The 19,194-nt window shown below is 41.0% G+C and overlaps 1 protein-coding gene across 2 annotated transcripts in view; it reads left to right on the top strand.

Annotated features, from left to right (window-relative positions):
* KATNAL1 (katanin catalytic subunit A1 like 1) overlaps positions 1 to 18,182 on the top strand; it is a 36,523-nt gene extending 18,341 nt beyond the window's left edge. For both annotated transcript variants that reach the window (XM_058825408.1, XM_058825409.1), the window contains exons 5-11: positions 5,358 to 5,482; positions 5,988 to 6,093; positions 10,581 to 10,739; positions 11,598 to 11,724; positions 12,674 to 12,808; positions 15,138 to 15,264; positions 16,756 to 18,182. In XM_058825408.1, coding sequence (XP_058681391.1) covers positions 5,358 to 5,482; positions 5,988 to 6,093; positions 10,581 to 10,739; positions 11,598 to 11,724; positions 12,674 to 12,808; positions 15,138 to 15,264; positions 16,756 to 16,954 — 978 coding nt within the window. In that variant the 3' untranslated portion in view covers positions 16,955 to 18,182. The remainder of the gene's footprint in view (positions 1 to 5,357; positions 5,483 to 5,987; positions 6,094 to 10,580; positions 10,740 to 11,597; positions 11,725 to 12,673; positions 12,809 to 15,137; positions 15,265 to 16,755) is intronic.
* The last annotated feature ends 1,012 nt before the right edge of the window (positions 18,183 to 19,194 follow it).

The raw sequence follows: 19,194 nt of genomic DNA, 5'->3' as shown, positions 1-19,194 counted from the left end.
TAAGTAATCCTAGCCCTTATGACAATCAGAAGGTAGGGCCAGGCACATTTTCAGCAGTGCCACTGAGTGACTGTACAGATCAAGCATTTTAGAAATCTCTCTACCCTGGATCAGTAAGATTTAAAATAACAAGTGTGCCTTCTGCAAGCTATAAAAATCTCATGAAGATCTGTGAAATTATTGAAAGATTTGCCAGCTATATGGGGAATTGGAGTCATGGTGTGTGACAGGTTCACCAGATGTGCTTGTGTAAGGCAGCCTTCAAAGTCTTAGCTCTAATGAGGGTGAACTCTGCTCTCCAAGCTTTCCGGTGATGAGCATTATAGGGCTTTACTATAAGGAGCCTACAACGACATGACTTGTATAATACTTGTCTCTGGGAATAATGTGATTAGCAGTACTACTGCTGTGAGGTGCAGGAAAAGTCATGGAGGTGTTCCATTTAATATGGTACATTTTAAACACTGCTCTTACCCGAATAAATTGGTCACTAGGTGGCAGAAGGAAAATATGTCTACTCCTCAAAACATTCCAGTGCATGTGCTCTTGTACTCCCCTTTGTCTAGCTCCTGGGTGGTTATTCTAGTTCCTTTGTCTGGGATATGTGACTGAAAATCACCCGAGGTTACAAATCCACATGTGCTATATAATGGTTCTTGTAAGGATCCATGATTTGCCTTTGAGAAAGATTTTGAATGAAAGAAGAAATAGCCAGGTGTGGGAAGAGGAGGAAGTTAATGCAACTTCCTATATTTTGCACAGAGGCATGAAAATAGGTTTACCTTTCAGTTTTATCCTTTCTTAGTTTACAAGTGTTTGTTCTTCAGTTTCTGAGTTTGAACCATCAAGCAACTTTGTTCTGTAGACTGCTATGTCAAATCAAAGAGATTTGGCAACTTATCATGTTCAATTAAAAATAATAGGGCAAACCTGAAGCTTTAAATTAAGTAACCAGGTATCTTTTCTCCTACTAAATGTTTCAGCTTTGTAGTTTTTGGGTTTGGGTGCAAGGATAGGACTACTTAGAGCATGTCATGAACTATCCATTTCCTAAGACATTGACTGCAGTGTAATAGGTTGTGTGCTGTCCTGCCTATAATACCACAATGTAATGCATATTTTTTTTTCAAGGTAAATGTAAGTATAGCACATATATTTTAGAAATGCTCTGCCTCAGTTGAAACAAATGCTGTCTTTCAATGTTTTTCCTCTCTAGACCATAACATCTTTTCATTCTGACAGTAACCATCTTGGGATAGGTAATTTTAACCTAACTATGCCAATAAAATTACATTTTTTAGTGCTATATAAATAATTTTGAACTAAACCCACCAGATTGTGTCTATCCACTAAATCCTTATGTGTCTTTTTTTTTTCCTAAAATACTGCTTTCAAGTTTTTTTTTTTCCTTCTTAGTTCCACTGGAAATTATTAGGCTTGTTCTCAAGGTACCTTCTGCTGAAGCATTACCAAGAGTTTTAGCTTCTGTTTAATATTTCAGTTTAAAGAGGCAGCATGAATGCTACCAGTATGTCTTTTAGAAATTGCATAATACCATATCTAAGTAGTGGAACACTTTTCTGGGAGTACTCTTTAGATTATTTTAGACTGTCAGTGGATAAAGACAGTAAATATTATGAAGGATATGAAACAGCCGATGGCTGCACAGCCATGTCAGTGAAAGGACTTAAAAAATTAAATTATTTTTGATTGATTATCCTCCTGTGCATCACCAACTGTGACATGAGATGAGATAGTTGCATTTAGGTGAAAGCACAGACCTCCGTGCATTGGGACTGGAAGGCTGCATAACCTCCACTGAAAACACTGAAAGAACTGTTGGGTGAAATTGCAGGACTGGGAGCACATTTTTACAGTAAAATTTACTTAGTTTGATGCTGTCTCATGTGAATGATGAGTTGTGTTGACAATACCTCTATTGAGAAGAGGAAAGGAAAAGTGATCCAGGCAACTAGAGTTGTTAATTGTTATATGTTTTACAACAAATTTAGAGTGGTTGAAAAGCGAAAAGCTGAAGACTCGGAACTAATTGAAAAGTGGAATAGAGTGAAATATGGTTTCTTAAGCAAAGGTGTTGCCTCTGCCAGGATTTCTTTAGAGTTCTAGTTAATGTCCTTTAGAAAGAAATCCATCTACCCAGATACCACATGGGAAGCAATTTGTTAATCTAGTGTGTGGTGTAGAGGAATTTAAAGTGGGATTAGGCAGCAAGGGGAAAGTAAACAAGCAATACTGAAAGGAGAAGTGGCAGTCAACTGGCAAATAATTTTTGACTCTTATTTTGTATTTAAATTAATATTTTTGTGCCAATTTAACTTGCCACAAAAAAGAGACATGCACTGAATTTGCTCATGACACCAAGTTGGGAAGCACCATCACCACAAAAGGCAAATGAGGCTGTTGCACAGGAAGAATTGGATGACTCTGTGTTGGAATAATGGAAATGGGATAATGTTTAGAGGTGCAGAGCAGCAGGCTGTGTTCCTGGAAACTGTAACAAGAGTTTTTTGCTAGAAGCTGGGAACTCAGCAGTAGAGGAGAAGACAGATTTGGATGTATCAGCAGAAACTGGACCAGGCTGAACTTCCATTTGGCACATTAACTTTTCCTGCTGGTGATGGGAAGGGCTGGCTGCTTGGGAAGGGGTGAGGCACAGTCAGGTGCCACCTTTGGCTTTGGCAGTGAGGGGTGGAGGCTGCGTGTGACAGTGGTTATTTGGCTTTTGTATGCAGTGGGAAGAACCTGTAGGAAGGCAAGGTGTCTTCAGAGTCCAGTTCTGGCCATTACAGCCCTCAAGATTATTCTATGTGATTAACCTTCTGAGATTGCCTTGAAGGGGGAGCAGTATAATAATGCTGTGGATGCAAATGTAAACAAAATCCCAGATTGTTGAGGTGTTCCCAGCAGAGAGAAGAGATACCTGTGCCATTATAGGGGGGATCTGCTGAGAAAACAGCTGGAGTATTTTGTGTACAACCACACTCAAGAAAGATATGTTAACATTAGGAGGGAGAGAAAAAAAAAAAGCATTGACAAAGTGAATGGGTAATTATGTTCAGCTTATGTTCCAAAAGGAGACTTAATTTGGTAAATGAAGAGAGAGCACATAAAGCCTGATGCAAGTATATCAGTGTGGAGGACACACCAAGGAACGAACTGCTGAAACTATTGCAGAAATTTAGGAGTAGGAATAACATCAATTTTGGAAACAAGGTTTTTGTTCCAGTGTGTTAGTGCAGGTCTAATAGCTCTCCCTGATGGAAAGGACAGCTGATTTCTAAATGTTTAAGACAGATATTGGTTGCCTGAAATTATGAGATGGGATTGCCAAGGGTGGGAGTAGATTTTTGCAGCCCTGTATACCTATCTGTTGGCATACCCTCTTAGAGAGAAGCCATCACAGCAACTTTATTTAAAGCTATTTTGTGAAAGTAGTACCCGAAGAGATGACTGGAAAAATTATGCTTACTCCTGCTGCCTAGTTTCAGGTGACATTTTAAAAAAATCATTATTTCTAGTCTATGCTCACTTACCTGCTGACTGAGAATTGCAGGTTGGACCAATTTGGGACCAGCATTAAGAATCGTATTACTTGTGAAAACTACAACTACTTTAAATATTGATTTAATTATGGAACTGGGGGTAAAAAAAGAAAAAAAAAAGAATAGCTCAGTGTCACTCCAATGAGAGCCGAGGTGATGCTGAGAGCATGTCTGCCCGCTGGCCGCCCTTCTCCATCGTTCCGCTGGCGGGACGTTCCGCAGGGGCAGGAGAAGCAGCGGTCCCGGGCACAGCGCGTCCCGCGGGATCGGGATCGGGGCCGGGATCGGGGCCGGGATCGGGGCCGTGCTGCCGCCCCGCGGCCGCACCGGGGCTGCCGGCGCTCTCCCGGCCCGGGCCTTCCTTCCCCGTTTCATTTTTGGGTTTCTGCTCCGCCCCGCTGGGCCGCGCTGCGCCGGCTGCCCAGGCTCGGGGGCTCTCGGGTGCCCCGGCGTGTGCCGCCCTCCCTGCCCTGCTCTTCAGCTCCTGCCTTAACTCGGTGACACTCAGGAAAAAAACAAAACCCAATCGCAACTAGATAAACCAATTGTTCTGTGATGTGCAGAAAAATTTTTCTACCAGGAATGCCAGTCCATTGCGGAACAAGAGGAGTATGTAGCAGACAACTACTACCTTTCATTTCATTGTCCTGTTTTCTTGTTCTTACTAATTTTTTAATGGTTACATTTGGATTCTATTTTATCTCTCCTTAAATCTTGAAAACTCCACAGGGTGTCTTTTTACCGTTTCCGTTTTACACCAGACTACTACATTTTTTACACCAGCTTTCTGCTTAAACACAACTCTGAGCTTCGTTTCCATTGCAAAAAGCTGAGTTAGAAGTACTAAACAACACAAGAGTTCGCTTGGAAGCAAGAAATAAAAGTAGTGGGAAGAGAAACTACTCCCTCCCAAGTCGTCGTGGGCAAACGGCAACTGGGAGGGGTGTAATCGCTGCCTTTTTGTTTTTCCACTGCGAGGTTATTTGTGCGTCTCCAGCTGCCTCTCAACCCGCCTTCGTCTAGGACGCTTTTGTCCAGCCAGCTGGGATTCTTTAACTTGCTGCTGATAGTGTTTAGAAGCTGAGTTAAGAGTCCTAAAGTAGCTCCCTGCTCAGCCCCCTCCGTTAAACCAGCGCAGCTGCTTTTCAGGCACCCTGAATGGTGGGAGGGGAAGCGATTTCCTTCAGAACTGAGAGAGGAGGAGCGTGAGCCCCGATGCTTCAAAGGGAAAATGTTACTTCACCCCCATCAGCTGAACTGCACTGTGGAAGTACTAACCAGAAGCTCTGGCCCACTTGGGACAGAGTGTGGCTTGATCACTGATGTAGCATTGGTGTGTTGCAAAAATTATTGAAACCTGGGTGTCTTTGGAGCTTCTTTTAGGGCTTTTGGTGCAGCCCTTAAATAAACACAACCTATGAAAAGCATTTTAATTGTTTTTGAAGCTGGCGTGCAAATGAGAGGCGAGACATGGATAGTTTGTAGTTGAGCAAAGCAGATATTGCAGGGCAGGAAGGCTTTAATGAAACAAAGGGAGAGAACCTTGGTTTTCCTCCATCAAAGACAACGTGTGTGAAACTTCCCTGTTCCTTTTCAGTGATGATAGTGTCAGATGTTATTTCTGACAGGTGGCTAGTGTAGCACCTTCAATATGTGCTTTGGATGCTCTGGTGTTCAGCTAGTTGTGACACAGCCACCTATGTGAGGCTGTTCCTGCATTCATACCTTTGGTTGGCCAGGAAGTGTGTCAGTTGTGTAATATTCTTATGGGTCTGTATGATTTTTCACTTCTAGGGAAAGAAAATACCCCAGGAATTTGGTGATGGGGATATTCCAAAATTTGATGGAGCAGGTTACGACAAAGACCTGATCGAAGCTCTTGAAAGAGACATTGTGTCAAGGAATCCAAGCATTCATTGGTATGAGGATTTTCCCAATTCAAGTGTTTTTGCTAGTGTGAGAAAGGAGAGAAATTACCCATCTTCAAACTCCTAAAATAGGGAGACAAGATAATCTTCTACAGACAGGCAAAAATGAGATCTTTTGCTTTAACAGTTTATTAATTTGATTAAAGTTAAGCTTTTGATGCTAATTGATACTAAGTGCAGTACATTCATTACAGGTACTGCTGAAATGAACATATGCTCCAGAGATCTTTAAAGATACTGCTTTGGTGTTCACATTGTCCAAAACAATTTTTAATTAAGCAGCTCTGGGTAACTTGAGTTGAAAATAATTTTTTCCCTGTCTTCCAAAAGTGGATTCAATTTTAGGTCACAGTATGATAGGAGTGCTCTCATGAGGCATATGCTTGCGTACTAAAAGAAATGGTACTAAGTGAAAAGCTTTTCTATTTCTCTTGTATAAAAATAGAAGAAATAGAGTTCTATGAGAATCTTATACAAGTTTCTTCATCTTGCACAGGGATGACATAGCAGATTTGGAAGAAGCGAAGAAATTATTAAGAGAAGCTGTTGTTCTTCCAATGTGGATGCCTGATTTTTTCAAAGGGATCAGAAGACCTTGGAAGGTGAGAATTTATGTGGTGTTTTAGTAAATGGCAAGCTGTAGCTATGTGAGACTCCTGCTGTAACATGGATATCTGTAGCAAGGGCTAAAAAGAAAAGATCATGAATTTGTTTATTAAATCCTCTCATAATGATTCATGTAAAAGGCACTGAAAGAAACAGCTGGAAGTGTATCTGGCCCTTAGAGTAAACAGTATTTTCTGTTTATTTAGTTACTTATAGCTTGTTGCTATTATAATACTTTCTATATGCCAACCTGAGGATGTGAGCAAACAGATTATATTGACTGAAGCATAAATGCTTAACAGACAGTTATACATAGGCTTATGGTGTCCAGTTGTCATCACTTCTCAGAAGAAAGCAATCCTTGGACTGTTTTTCTCCAATGTTTCAACTATTTCTCACTCAGACTGCAAACTGCAGCCTGCATGGTAAAGGAAGCAAGGAAGGAGGGGGCCAGTCTGGTGACTTAGATTTGCAGCTGGGCATAGTTGCAGCTGGAGTGGGAAGTTCAGAGTAGGAGAAGGAGTTGCAGACAGGGCAGCAGGAAGGATATAGGACTGAACTAGGCTGACTGACCAGAAGTGAGCCCAGTCTGGGCCTTGCTTAGAGCTAAGAAGGAAGAGGAGGGAGGAGTTTGGCGAGCATTTCTGTAAACAGCAAGCAGCATTATTTTGCTTCTAATTGATGCTTGTTTGGGGAATAACTAGTCACAAAACAAGGCTTTTTTGGTTATTGAGAAGCATTACTGGGGAAAAGAGACTTGCAAGTTGTCTGTTGCTCTGAGTGTGGAAGGAAGTGGCGTGTGTAGGGAATGCTGTGTGCATGAGTAGTTTCCTGTTCAGCGTGCTGGTTCAGCAGCGTGTGTTGGATCTTGCTCTGCTGACACTTGTTCTGTCTTTTCCTGATCGGTCCTTGTGCTTCCCTGGCTTATACCTAGGTCAGACTCAGCAGGAGCTGGGAGATTGCTGCTTGAGAGCTGCTGCAGAGTTTTAGTGAGTTGCAGGGAGGGAGCCCAAACATATACTCAGTGCGAACCTGGCCCCAGCCTTTGGAGTTAGAGTGCTTGTGGTCAGTACCAGTGGCCTTGTGGTTAACCTTAGGGTTAACTGAGCCATCATCTTGGACAGACCCTAGATGTTGTGGGTTAAATGTGTAGGGTGAGATTTTGGTGTATTTTGAACAGCTGAATCTCTTTCTTCTCAGCTTAGAGGAAGTTGATCCATACTCTTGTTATGGGGGCCCCATCTGTCTAGTGTTCAAAATCTTCTAACGGAATAAAGATCTGCTCTGCTTTCTTTTCGCCTGTTAGCATGCATAGAGGAGGCAGTGGCCATCTGTCTTTAAGGCAGGTACTTCAGCAGACTGCAGGAAATGTGAAAAATGCCACTGACCTTGTCTCCAAGTGCTGTGGCAGGGGATAAAGGAGCAACAGCTTGGTCCTTTAAAGAGTTACAGTCTCCATCTCTTTGCACAAGACTACCTTTTCCTACCGAGCAGTGTCACCTCTGAAAACCAGGTGGTTGTAGACATGGAAAAGATTCTAAGATTATTTCCTCTCTTCAGTCTGAAATGCAAATTGATTTCTGACAAGGCTATGAAGAGTCTTCATTGTTAGCCTTTTCCCTGGTGACTTGTGAAGCTGTAACTCTCATGAATTTATTTTTCACACAGAACAGCATGTATTTTCCCTACTGTTGACCTCTGACTGTGCTATAAGGATGAAAAGTATTGAAGGGAAGGCTGTTTCTTGCAGTAATCAGTGTAGCAGCAGGCATTTGTTGAGCCTAGGAATTCAGGACAATAATTCAGGGAAAAAGGCAGCCGAAGCTGGTTTTGGATGCTCAGGCTCCCCTGAGAACAATTCCCAAGACAGCCCTCACAGTTTGTGCTTGTATTCAGAGAACTGGGCCTTGTCTGAAGGAGCCAGCTGTCTTCCCTGATTCAACACAGGTGCTGTGTAGTTGCAGCCAGGGGTTTCTGAGTGTCCATGGGTTTGCTCTTTTTGTTTCTCTGAAATGTTTTGTGCCAAGAAAGCCTGGTTGCTCACTGTGCTTCCCACTGCTCTGCTAGTGATTGTTACAACAACAAGAAGTAACCCTGCAGTGATTTCATCAAAACACTTACTCCCTGTGGTGCATTTCAGCTTCTTATTGGAATACTTTGGATTAACAGAGCCTTAGAGGAAGAATAAAGATGTCTTTGTGTTTGTCAAGGATTTTAAATAGTAAGTGGCAGCCTCCTAGTTTGCAGAAAGAGCAACTTGATCCTATGTGTTTCTGTTTGCAGCCATGCACATCTTGTTTTGCTGTGAACTCAAGTTCTTTTTTTTTCTTTTTTTTTTTTTTAACTGATATTTCTACTGTCTCTATCCCCTGAGACCTTACTTTCCCCCTGGCTTTACACCTGGTGTGGCTGCTTTGCACCTGTGTTATGCACATGTATAATGCCACCAGTATCACATGCAGGGTAATGCTTCTTGTAGTACTTAGCAGGAGGTGAAAAGCAATGGATGGGTTTCAGTTTTTGCATGTGTACCTGAAGCCAGGATTTGACCTTCCAGAATAATGGAGAATTGAACCAATATCCCAAAAATGTCATTACTTCCCTATATCACCAGGTCTTGCACTAAACGCAGTTCATCAAACACATGCTTTGAATGTGATTTGAATTGAGGTGAAGTTTTAAAAAAAATATTAAATGAACATATTTGAAGCTCAGAGAGAGCTGTAAGTCATCTCTGACCTGCATATTACAGGCTGAGTAATTTTCACCCAGTCACTCCAGGGCTGTATTTGCAATATTGCTGTAATATCAGTATAACTGTGCAGCATCTCAAATCAGAATGTCTGAGTGTTCACGGGGAGAAAAGAGAGTCCATTTGCTTTTTATGCTTGCTGCTCTGGAGCTTAGGAAACCTTGGACAGCCTGAGGAGTGACTTTGGACTGTTAGCTGTAGAGATGGCGTGTGAACATTTCTGATTTAATTTACCGATGAATGTATGTTGAACTTGCATTAGCTAAGTATTAAATGGCAATAAAGGTATTAAGAGTTAATGGAAAATGGAATACAGAGAGGCTATTGCTTTTGAATGGGACATTTTTGAATAATTGCATTCCCGGTTGATTTGTTTTTATAGATCTCTTCCATGTCATTCTTTGTGCTTTTTGAAGTAGATTTTTGAACAGATGAAATCTAATTTGCTATATGGCTTGCATTTAACAGATATTTTATTGCTGCGGCATTTTGTGTAAGTTATTAATTGCAAAGCACATTATGATGTGCAATTCTAACACTAGCTAATTTGATTACCCTTGCAATACAGTACAATTTTAGGAAACTCTTGTTAGCATGTAATAAGATCTTGCAATTGGGACGAGAAAAAAAACCCCAAGCTGCTTGAGCACTACATTTTCACTGATTTACTTAAAATCACAGGGCCCTATACTAGCACTGTGCAGAGCATGGAACAGTGTTTTGTCCTTCTCCAGTGCTGCTGCTGAAAGGGTTGGAAAGACTACCCATAAAGATGGCTGTACTTAGTAGTATTATCAAGAGTGATTAACCTCTTCAGTGATACAATCTTAACATGAGTAATGAGAGAACTGTGTGTAAAACCAAAAAACTATTTGTGTAATGATGGGTAAATGTGCTGAGCTGCAGACATGTGTGCTTCTTTCTTTCACAGACCACAGATGGAAAGATAGTCTGATGATGTGGATATAAGAGTTGTTTCTAGTTTAAAGCTTTCTGAATAATCACTGAAATTCAGATTAGGCTTTTGTGGGACTAAGCAGTAGTCCACATGAGCCACAGTTGCTTATCTGTAAAATAGGAATAGCGGAGCAGTCCAGTCATCCAGCATGATGAGGACGGTGTTTCATCCAGAAATTGCTATGATGCAGTAGTGTGGTCATAGGAACATTGAGATCGGGAGATTAGGCAAAAAACAAACTGATGTGTTCAGTGAATGCTCTCATGGAAATGTAAACATCAACCAGATTCATACATATTGTCAGGATATTTTGGGAAATGGTTTTTTTGTAGAAAATTTCTCTACTGAGGAAACACAACTTACTGCAAAAGTATTTTGGTTTCTGTGAAACTTTCTCGTGAAGGGGCCTTTGTTCCAAAAACAGAGTTTACCATCTTCATCTGCCTGTGCAGCTCCTTGTGAGCTGGGAACGGCCTAAGTTCAAGTCTAGACTCTGATGCTGAGCAAGGCTGTAAATCTCTTGTCCATTTCCTAGGTATTAGGACAAGCAACAGGTACTGGCTTTTGTGGTTTTGACTCCAGTGGAGTGGTAAGAATGGCAGAACACTTCCACACTGTCCTCAAAAGCAGGATACTTGTTTTCTGTTTCCCACTGAGGAGGATTATGTTATTAATTTTAATCCAGATCTTGGTTCATATAGAGGTGTTGTGTAAAGTACCAATGACAAAGTTTTCTTAATTTGTTGTTCATTACCTTTGTTCTCACCTTTCAGGGTGTGCTGATGGTTGGTCCTCCTGGCACTGGCAAAACAATGCTAGCAAAAGCTGTTGCTACAGAGTGTGGGACAACATTCTTCAACGTGTCCTCCTCTACACTGACGTCTAAGTACAGAGGCGAGTCTGAGAAGCTGGTCCGCCTCTTGTTTGAAATGGTATGTCCTCCATGATGTGCTCTGGGGCTCATTCAGGTGAGGAAGGACAGCACTCTTGGTTTCCTGCCTTTCCAGTAGCTTGCTGGAAGCATGGAGTTCACTGAACTGACACCCCCTCAACCAATTAGAAAAACATAATTTCTGGGTTACCACATATGGTATGTTACTGAGGATTAAGAAGGAAATGCTTCGTCACTCATATTTAGGATAGCATTTTCCAGACTAAATCAAGAGTCGTGACCTCAACAGAAATTCAGTACTTGTTTGGTTATGGGGTAGCAATCCCATGTGAAGTAGATTTGAAATTTGAAGGGGTTTAGAGCAGTTATTCTAGAAGCCATACATGTTTTTGTTCTGTTTTTATTCTGAATCATGATCACAATCCTCTCAGTGAAGCTGTGGGTGCAGTCCATCATGTAGGGTGTGTGAAGGACATATCCATGTAGGCCACACCTCTGGGACCCTCCCTGCACTCCTGCAATATTCACAGCTAAAACCTGAGTCTCTTGGGATTGCTGAGCACCTTTCTGTCCCTTATGCCTAACCCTCATCAGCCTAAAACCTGGATGTGAAAACTGCTTATATTGTGTCAAGAAGAGTATCCTATTGTGGTAGTGTTTCTTTTCCCCTTTCCAATGTCATTTGCTGGGGCAAGCCAACCAACACTGACCCAAGGAGTACAATTCAAAGTGTATAAACCTCAGCATGTGACAGTTTGTAAATGAAGGTCTTGAATTCCTCCCTTGTGACAGTCAGGGAAGATATGTATGCAGTATGTCCAGCAGGGCTGGGTTGTGGTCTGATGAGGGCCTGTGCTTGCTGAGCAGCCTTAACAGTGATGTTTTCATTTGAATAAAGGCACGGTTTTATGCTCCAGCAACGATCTTCATTGACGAGATAGATTCCATCTGCAGCCGCAGAGGCACGTCTGACGAGCACGAGGCCAGTCGCAGAGTCAAGTCAGAGCTGCTTGTACAAATGGATGGTAACAAGGACTTAGATCTCGCTTTGGGGCTGGGATGCTGCTTCTTTACAGGTGGGAATGTAAAAACTCGAGCCATCTGGAAAACCTGGCTTTATGCATGAGAGAAAAATGAAGCACAACTTGAGATGAGTGTATTTTTGGAGTGTTCAACAACAGATAACTGAAAAGGGTGTTCTGCTTTATTTTTTCTAAAATGGCTATTTTTAGGGTGACTTGAAAGCACATATTAAAGAGACACAGACTGCATGAGAAGCAGATAATGGAGATTTGTGCAGTTTAATGCAGGTATTTAATTTGTATTCAGTTTAAACAAAATTCTGCCCTTTGCTAGACTCTCCAACTGTGGAACCCCATTGTGAGATCTGCTTTTGCTGTATTCTATGATGGCAGCTAATACTACCCTTTTAAGTCAGATGTAGTACCTGTTTTGTGCAGGTGCACACAGCAAGCATGACCATCTAAGGAATATTGTATGGTGTAGAGGTTTGATAGCCACATTTATATTGCAGCTATCATGAACTGCTGTATAAACTGCTGTATATAAACTACTATTTTAAATGTTCTCAAATTTGCAGGTTCATTGTGGTAAGCTCAGGATAGGAAAGCTTTTGGTCTCTTTGCAGTCCTCACTTGGTAAGCTGAGTGACTCCTGTTTCTTCTATGAGCAGACTCGACAGAGATAGCACTGTCAGTGGGACTAGTAGGGCTACACTCACATATTGCTTTGTTATTAGCAGTGTTCAAGAAAGCCCTCCCCTTACTCAGCAAAATAATGAACTGTCCCTCTCTCTGTAATAATGATGGTCTTGTATGGGAAGTTTGGAAAGGACTATAGAGAGCTGTTGCTTAACTTTGTCCAGGCTATGTTTGTCTGTGCAGTCTTTCTCAGCAAGCATCTCCATCAATAAGAGCTCTGGAGTAAACTTGCTCTGAACTGTTATGCTTGCAGGGGTAGGTGGTGCTCTGGAAAACGATGACCCTTCCAAGATGGTTATGGTATTATCTGCTACAAATTTTCCCTGGGACATTGACGAAGCTCTCCGACGAAGACTGGAGAAGAGGATTTATATACCTTTGCCCACAGGTGTGTTTGATAAGACCATTTTCTTTTCCTCTCTATACAAGATGAGTTTAGGATAACTGCAGGACTGTTGTGCTTGTAAGGAATCCTGATGGTTTTGTGATGAGCAGTGTAATTCAAGGGTTAATCATTTGTCTGGATCGCTTTATTTTTAAAGAGTGGAAAAAAAGAGAAATGCTGCTTGCTTGGGGGCTGAAAAACAAAGAGCTGTGGCATTTCATTGCAAGCCATTGATGGGTTCTTATATTTTGAAAGAGAGTTAGTTTTAATGAGCCTGGAATTATTTTAAATGTTTAACAGTCAGCCCTTGAGTGATCATCAAAGGCAGCCTTTGGACATGTTCACAAATATTGCAAATGCACTCCATGCCCTTGCAGACAAATGGAAAGAAGTAGATCCATGAATTTTCACTTACAGGCTTAGTTCATTGCAAATCACTGCTTGCTTGCCTTTATTACTGTGCTTCCAGTCACTCAGAATGCAGCAGGCTGATTGCTTTCCTGCCCTAAGACATCTCAGCTTGTATTGTCTTTCCTAGCTGTCATTCACCTGTCCTATTAATTTTGAGATTCCTATCACTTGAAGTTTGCATAGCTCCCTTTCTTCTTGGTACAGTGGATGCCTCATCTGCCTGCATGAGCAGTCAAGATAACAAGATGCATGTCCATGGTGACAGTGGTTGTGATTGAGTTTAGCAGGTCTAAGGACACTTAATAGTTCTACAGCTTGTCTGTGCAGCTTACAGGCAGTAACAGCCCCTAACAGGATGCCTGTCTTTATCACCAATTAGTTTAAAATCCTATCAGCTCTTCCTCTTGTTTCTAATTAAACCAGATTGTTTTTTAACACAGTGTATTACACCCTGGACAACATAGGAGATGTGATCTGGTTTTATTTCCAGTCTTAGTTTCTGTTGTATCTGTTCTGCAAGTAAGAATGTTGTGCTACTCTGGGCAAGTCTTAGTGATGCATTTATAACTGTGTTGTGTGATTTGATGTAGTCAGGCATTTTAACTGAAATAGTGGCATGGTAGCATGTATGCACCTGTGTATTGTGGAATTTGATGCAAGCATATATTCTGTAGTGTTTAATTTTCAAAATGCTGCACAGACTTGCTTAGCCCCACAGCAACAATTAGAAGAATGTTCTCTGATGCAGGATACTCCCTGCAGGTATACTGTGTGTACATTGTGCCCTCTAAATAATAAATCCCCATTTTATAGCTAGTGCCAGTTGTGTGTGATGGATAACTCTGTGCTCTTGACAGTTCTGCAAAGCACACAAAACCAGCAGCTCTAGAGAAGCTTTCTATTTTCTTTTGTATTTCTCCTTCTGCAAAAGTTAAAAAAATAAGAATTAGGGGCAACAATGAATAAAACATAATGTATTTTATTGGACATTTCTTTAAGACATTTAGCCTTTCCTCCTGCTACTTCTGCTGTTGCGGTTGGCCTTTTTTATAGGTCATAAAAATTGATCACTTGGGGAATAAAGACGCTGAGCTGGCATATTTTTCCTGTACAGTGAAAGCCAGGAAACCAGTCATCCTCTTCTTTCCCACCCTTGTGCACAGTAACACAGAGTCCTAAGCTGTCAAATTCCCTCTTACAAGCTTAGGCTGCTTAACATGTGCACTCAAATGCACATATGCACGTGCCCCCTGCAAGAGGAATGGTTAATTGACTGCGTAAGTGCTCATTTAAACAGCTGGTTATCACTGTGTGCACACTGCATCTGGGTAGGAAAGTGGGATACCAAGACATTTCTATCAAAAATATATTAATATAGGTTTATTAATGTGTCTGTTTTCTATCAGACTTCAGCTGATTTCTTGGGTCCCAGCTGAATAAACTGAATAAACTGCTTAAACATGTGCTTAAAGTTCAGCCTGTTGTTAAGGGGTTTGTGCTGTCTGAAGCTTTTTTAATAGAATCCTTATTGTAGTTATAATGAAACCCTGTGAATGATATGCAGTCAAACCCTTGAACATGGAGTGGATCCAAAGGGATGCGAGAAGAAACAGAAATTTGTAGGATTGTGCTTTTGTGCCCTTGGGTGATATGTGACCAAATGCTTTATCACCTGAGACATAACAGACATTTTTAGTGACAGATCACTTTGACAAATATCTCTCAACCATGCTGTTTTAATATACTGCATTTAACCAAATACTTTACTGTATTTGATTGCACACTTCACTATGACTTGTTCTCTCTCTTTTCTTATATTGAACTCTTTTGTTCATACTTTTCACTGAAAAATCTAGGTTGTGTTTATATCTTTTTTAGTGCAACTCTTGCCAGTCTTCAAACAAATGTTTTTACATTCTAGCAAAGGGCAGAGCAGAACTACTGAAGATTAATCTTCGGGAAGTAGAACTAGATCCTGATATCAGCCTTGAAGAAATTGCAGAGAAGATTGAAGGCTATTCTGGTGCTGACATCACTAATGTTTGCAGGTAACACATTGCCCTTAATTTGCAAATAGAACTGCATGGGAAGTCAAGTCATCATTTGCATTATATGATGAAAGGCAATAACCACTCCAGCTGAAGCCATGCTCACAGTGTCTGTGTATTAGGCCCACATCTATTTACTGTATTCATGTATTACTGTCACGTGGAGTGGTCCAAATACCATGAAGTCTTTCTGTGAGATGTGTTTTTCTTGGATCTGAAGTGAAAAAAATTATCTGAGCTAATCTCATGTTACAATTGGCTGCATTTACGTAGTTATCTGCATTTGTTAATGTAGTGCAAAGCAGATTGTTGGGGTTTTTTTTAAATCACATTAGTTTAAGAGCTAGACCATAATCCAAAAACATTCCTTTCACAGAACACTTCTTTGGGACTTCTATGAGCTGCATGTTTGGACAGCCCCCAGTGCAGCTGAATCTTGGTGTCTCCCTGAATCTTCTAGGTCCAAGGGGGACATAGATTATAATATTAGCATTTAATTTATTTCTGTCCTGTTCCCACAATTTATTTCATTTTTGACAAATCAGTCTTTTCTGGTGAGGGGTAGGTATTTAAAGAAACTTATCTGAAGGAAGTCTATTTCCCTTAAGAATCCTGTCAAGAGAAACTGATCCTGTAAGAGTATGGCTTGGGAATATTTTTTCTTCTCCCCCTGCTGCCTTCCTGAAAATGTGAAATGACTCCATGGATTTGAAAACTCGGTGTGTGTCATGTAGTAGTGAAATTACCTTTCTCCCTAAGGCTTGTGTTATCCCTTACTAGGAAAAACCCAGGGAAAAAGAAAATGTAATTTCAGACTGCCTGTGGGCCACAGTGTGAGAAAATGAGCAGTGTTCTTCAAGCTGGTGGGCCAGGCTGGCAGGATCTGAGCTGGGGAGGAGTCACAGAACAGGCAGAGCATGAGGAGCCACAGGCACCCATGGCCTCAGCACTGCAGGGCCGTGTAATGCTGTGTCTGTTGCCTCCTGCTCTGCCCTTCACACATCCAGGTGCTATGGACAAGCAGGCAGCTCAGCTGGGCTGCACTCTTAACCCTTGCTGACTGTCCTTTGGGGCTACACTGCAGGGAGAAAGTTGAAGTCTAAAAGAAATGCAGTGTAAAAATCCAGATTACTTTAAAAAAAAAGTCTTTTGAGTTTGTCTCCCACCCTGCCCTTTTCTGCTCTAAAGTTGTAAAATTTCATCTTCATGAATCATTGTAAAAGGTTTTCAGTTTTATAGTTTTAATTATCTCTGCACATTTACCATATGCTTAAATGGGTTTTGGTGCCAGTGCATTCTTTATGTTGAATTAATGTAGTGATCTGGGAACATGGAAGCTACGAAAGATGTGAACTGCATCTTCTATGGTAAATAAATGCTGTCTTAAGTGTTCCTGCCAGTGGTTTCTAGCAAGAGTATACAATCAAAATTCATAGGCTTACAGCACATTCTGCTAGCAATTAGCTGCCATGCATTGTCCTGTATTTCCAGGGATGCATCTTTAATGGCAATGAGAAGACGTATTAATGGCTTAACTCCAGAAGAGATTCGTGCACTTTCTAAAGAAGAGCTTCAGATGCCAGTTACCAAGGGGGACTTTGAGCTGGCTCTGAAGAAAATCTCCAAATCTGTTTCTGCTGCAGACCTGGAGAAGTATGAAAAATGGATGGCGGAGTTTGGATCTGCTTAATCTCAGTGACAGCTTTCCTTTGCTGGAGTTTTATGGTTTCTGTTGTTCTCACTTTCAAAATAAGTTAGAAATCTTTTTAAAGGTTTAATAAAAGGTCTGCCTCTGCCCTCATCCCACCCCTTTCTGCTGACAGGATCTTTTAAGCTGTTTGCCTTTAAAGGGAATGAGCACAATAATGAGCTGATATTGTAAAAGATATTTTATCTCTGAAGTAGAAAAATAAGATGAACAGGAAGGGAAAAATCATACTTCTGAGGGTAGTCTTTTTAATTTTCAAATGAAGAGCAGTGTTACTTAACTTCCTCCTAGTAATTTTTTTTATGGCTGGAGTCAATAAATCAGCTGGGGGATGTGACTCCAGAGGAACAGACAAGGGCTTGATGTACCCCCTGCTCTTAAATGCTGCTTCTGCCTCCCTTGAATGTGGCATCCAAGTTATTATTTCTCTCTGTGCTCGGATATTCAGAGCAAAGCCTGTGGATTAATTGGCATTGCACAGAGGAAATGAGGATCAGTTTTCCATCAAGACATGGGCCTGACTCTCCTCTCATGTACTCTCATTTGGAATTGATGTCACTTCAGACTGTTATCAGTGTTACTTGCAATGACTTCTGATGTGAATGAGAGGGAAAGCAAAAGGCATGGATTGTTATTAGTCTGATTTATGCTTGTTCTCTGAACATAGTTTGAACCTGTTTGACCAGTAGGCACTTTGACTTAGGTTATAACTTGCACTTTTATGCTTATGTATCATCTTGTGCTTTGTCTGTGCTATCTAAATGTAATTGTTATTACTATTATTATTATTATTATTATTTTAGTACTAAGAGTTTAATAAAGACACTAATTTCAAGGATGTATTTAAAACACAACGCTGTCTTTAGAACAAATGGCTGTGAACTTCCACTTCTGATTAGATATGAACTTTTTCCTAGCATTACTAAGCAATGGGACTTTTACCTTTTTATGTTGAACTGTTCATGCTTAATTTTGTTTTTTGTGAAGGTTTCTTAAAAATGTATAAATATTACTGGTTTAGTAATATTTAGAAAATAATCTGTATGATCTCATTTATGTTCTTAACGTTTCTTCCCTTCCCTCATACAAGTGCAGTGATGAGAAGTGCTCTAAAGTCTAACGTGAGGAATCCTCTCTAGAGTATACCTGTCACACTGACTGTATGAACTTTTCACAGACTCAGCCTGTGAAGTTTTCTTGTGGTAGGAATGTGAAGGAGTGGTCAAACCACAGATTTACAGAGAAACATGCAAGCTCTCAGGTTTTTGGTGATGTTGTGAGCTAGGCCTTAAGTATTTTGGTGGATGTGAATTGCCCTGCAGCTTGGTAGGTATTCCTCCCTTCAGCTCTCTGTGTAGACTCCTAGTGGCACAGACAGATATGATGGAGTAAGAAACACACAGCACCCTTTATTGAATGGGAATGTATCATTATTTGCTCCTTTTTGTTAGTCCTCAGAAGTTCCCAATAATGTCAGTAATTCAGCACACTGGTCTCTTGGGCCATGACATGTTAACACTAAGACAAAAAACCTTAAATCACATACTTTGTTTGCTCAGGGAAGTGGTAAAATCACCATCCATGGGAGTGTTTAAAAAATTGTAGATGTGGCACATGGGTACATGTGAACATTTTGACATGTCAGTGCTGGGTCAGTGGTCAGATTGCATGATCTGAGAGGTCTTTTCCAACCCTAATGATTCTGTAATTCCTCACAGGGAATAACTGGACCTTTATAAAGAGAAAGCTCTGAAAATATTGCTATGGACTCTCATTTTTTCCTTGTGAAGCTGTAGGCGGCCACTGTTGTTCTTTGTTTGTTTGTTTGCAGTAGAAATTAGTAAAGCTACACAAATCTTTTGTGGCCAATACCAGATTAGTACTATGGGGTCTCTCACTAAAGAGGCCATTGCTGCCCAAGGAGCTTAATCTGCACAACCAAGATGTAGAAGGGAGTTGACATGAATGCCAGTAACAGCCCTACTCAGCTGCCCAAGAGCAGTGCTGGGATTCAGCAGTTGCTGCTTAGTAGGGTCTGAGTTCCAGTTTGCTCAGTTTCACATTGCAATCAGAAGTGACCTTCCTACTGATCAAAGCACAGCACTTGGTAAAAATGTCAGTCCTTGGCTCTTTGATGAACCTTCTACCTTAAGGCATTAAACTTCCCTCTTGGCTGTTAAGCAAAATTCACTGTACTGGGCATTCCCTTTAGTAGGAATTAT

This window comes from Ammospiza caudacuta, chromosome 2, assembly GCF_027887145.1.
Source record: "Ammospiza caudacuta isolate bAmmCau1 chromosome 2, bAmmCau1.pri, whole genome shotgun sequence".
Taxonomy (NCBI): domain Eukaryota; kingdom Metazoa; phylum Chordata; class Aves; order Passeriformes; family Passerellidae; genus Ammospiza; species Ammospiza caudacuta.
Note: the sequence above shows the minus strand (reverse complement) of the source record. Positions and strands in the feature narration are given on the sequence as shown.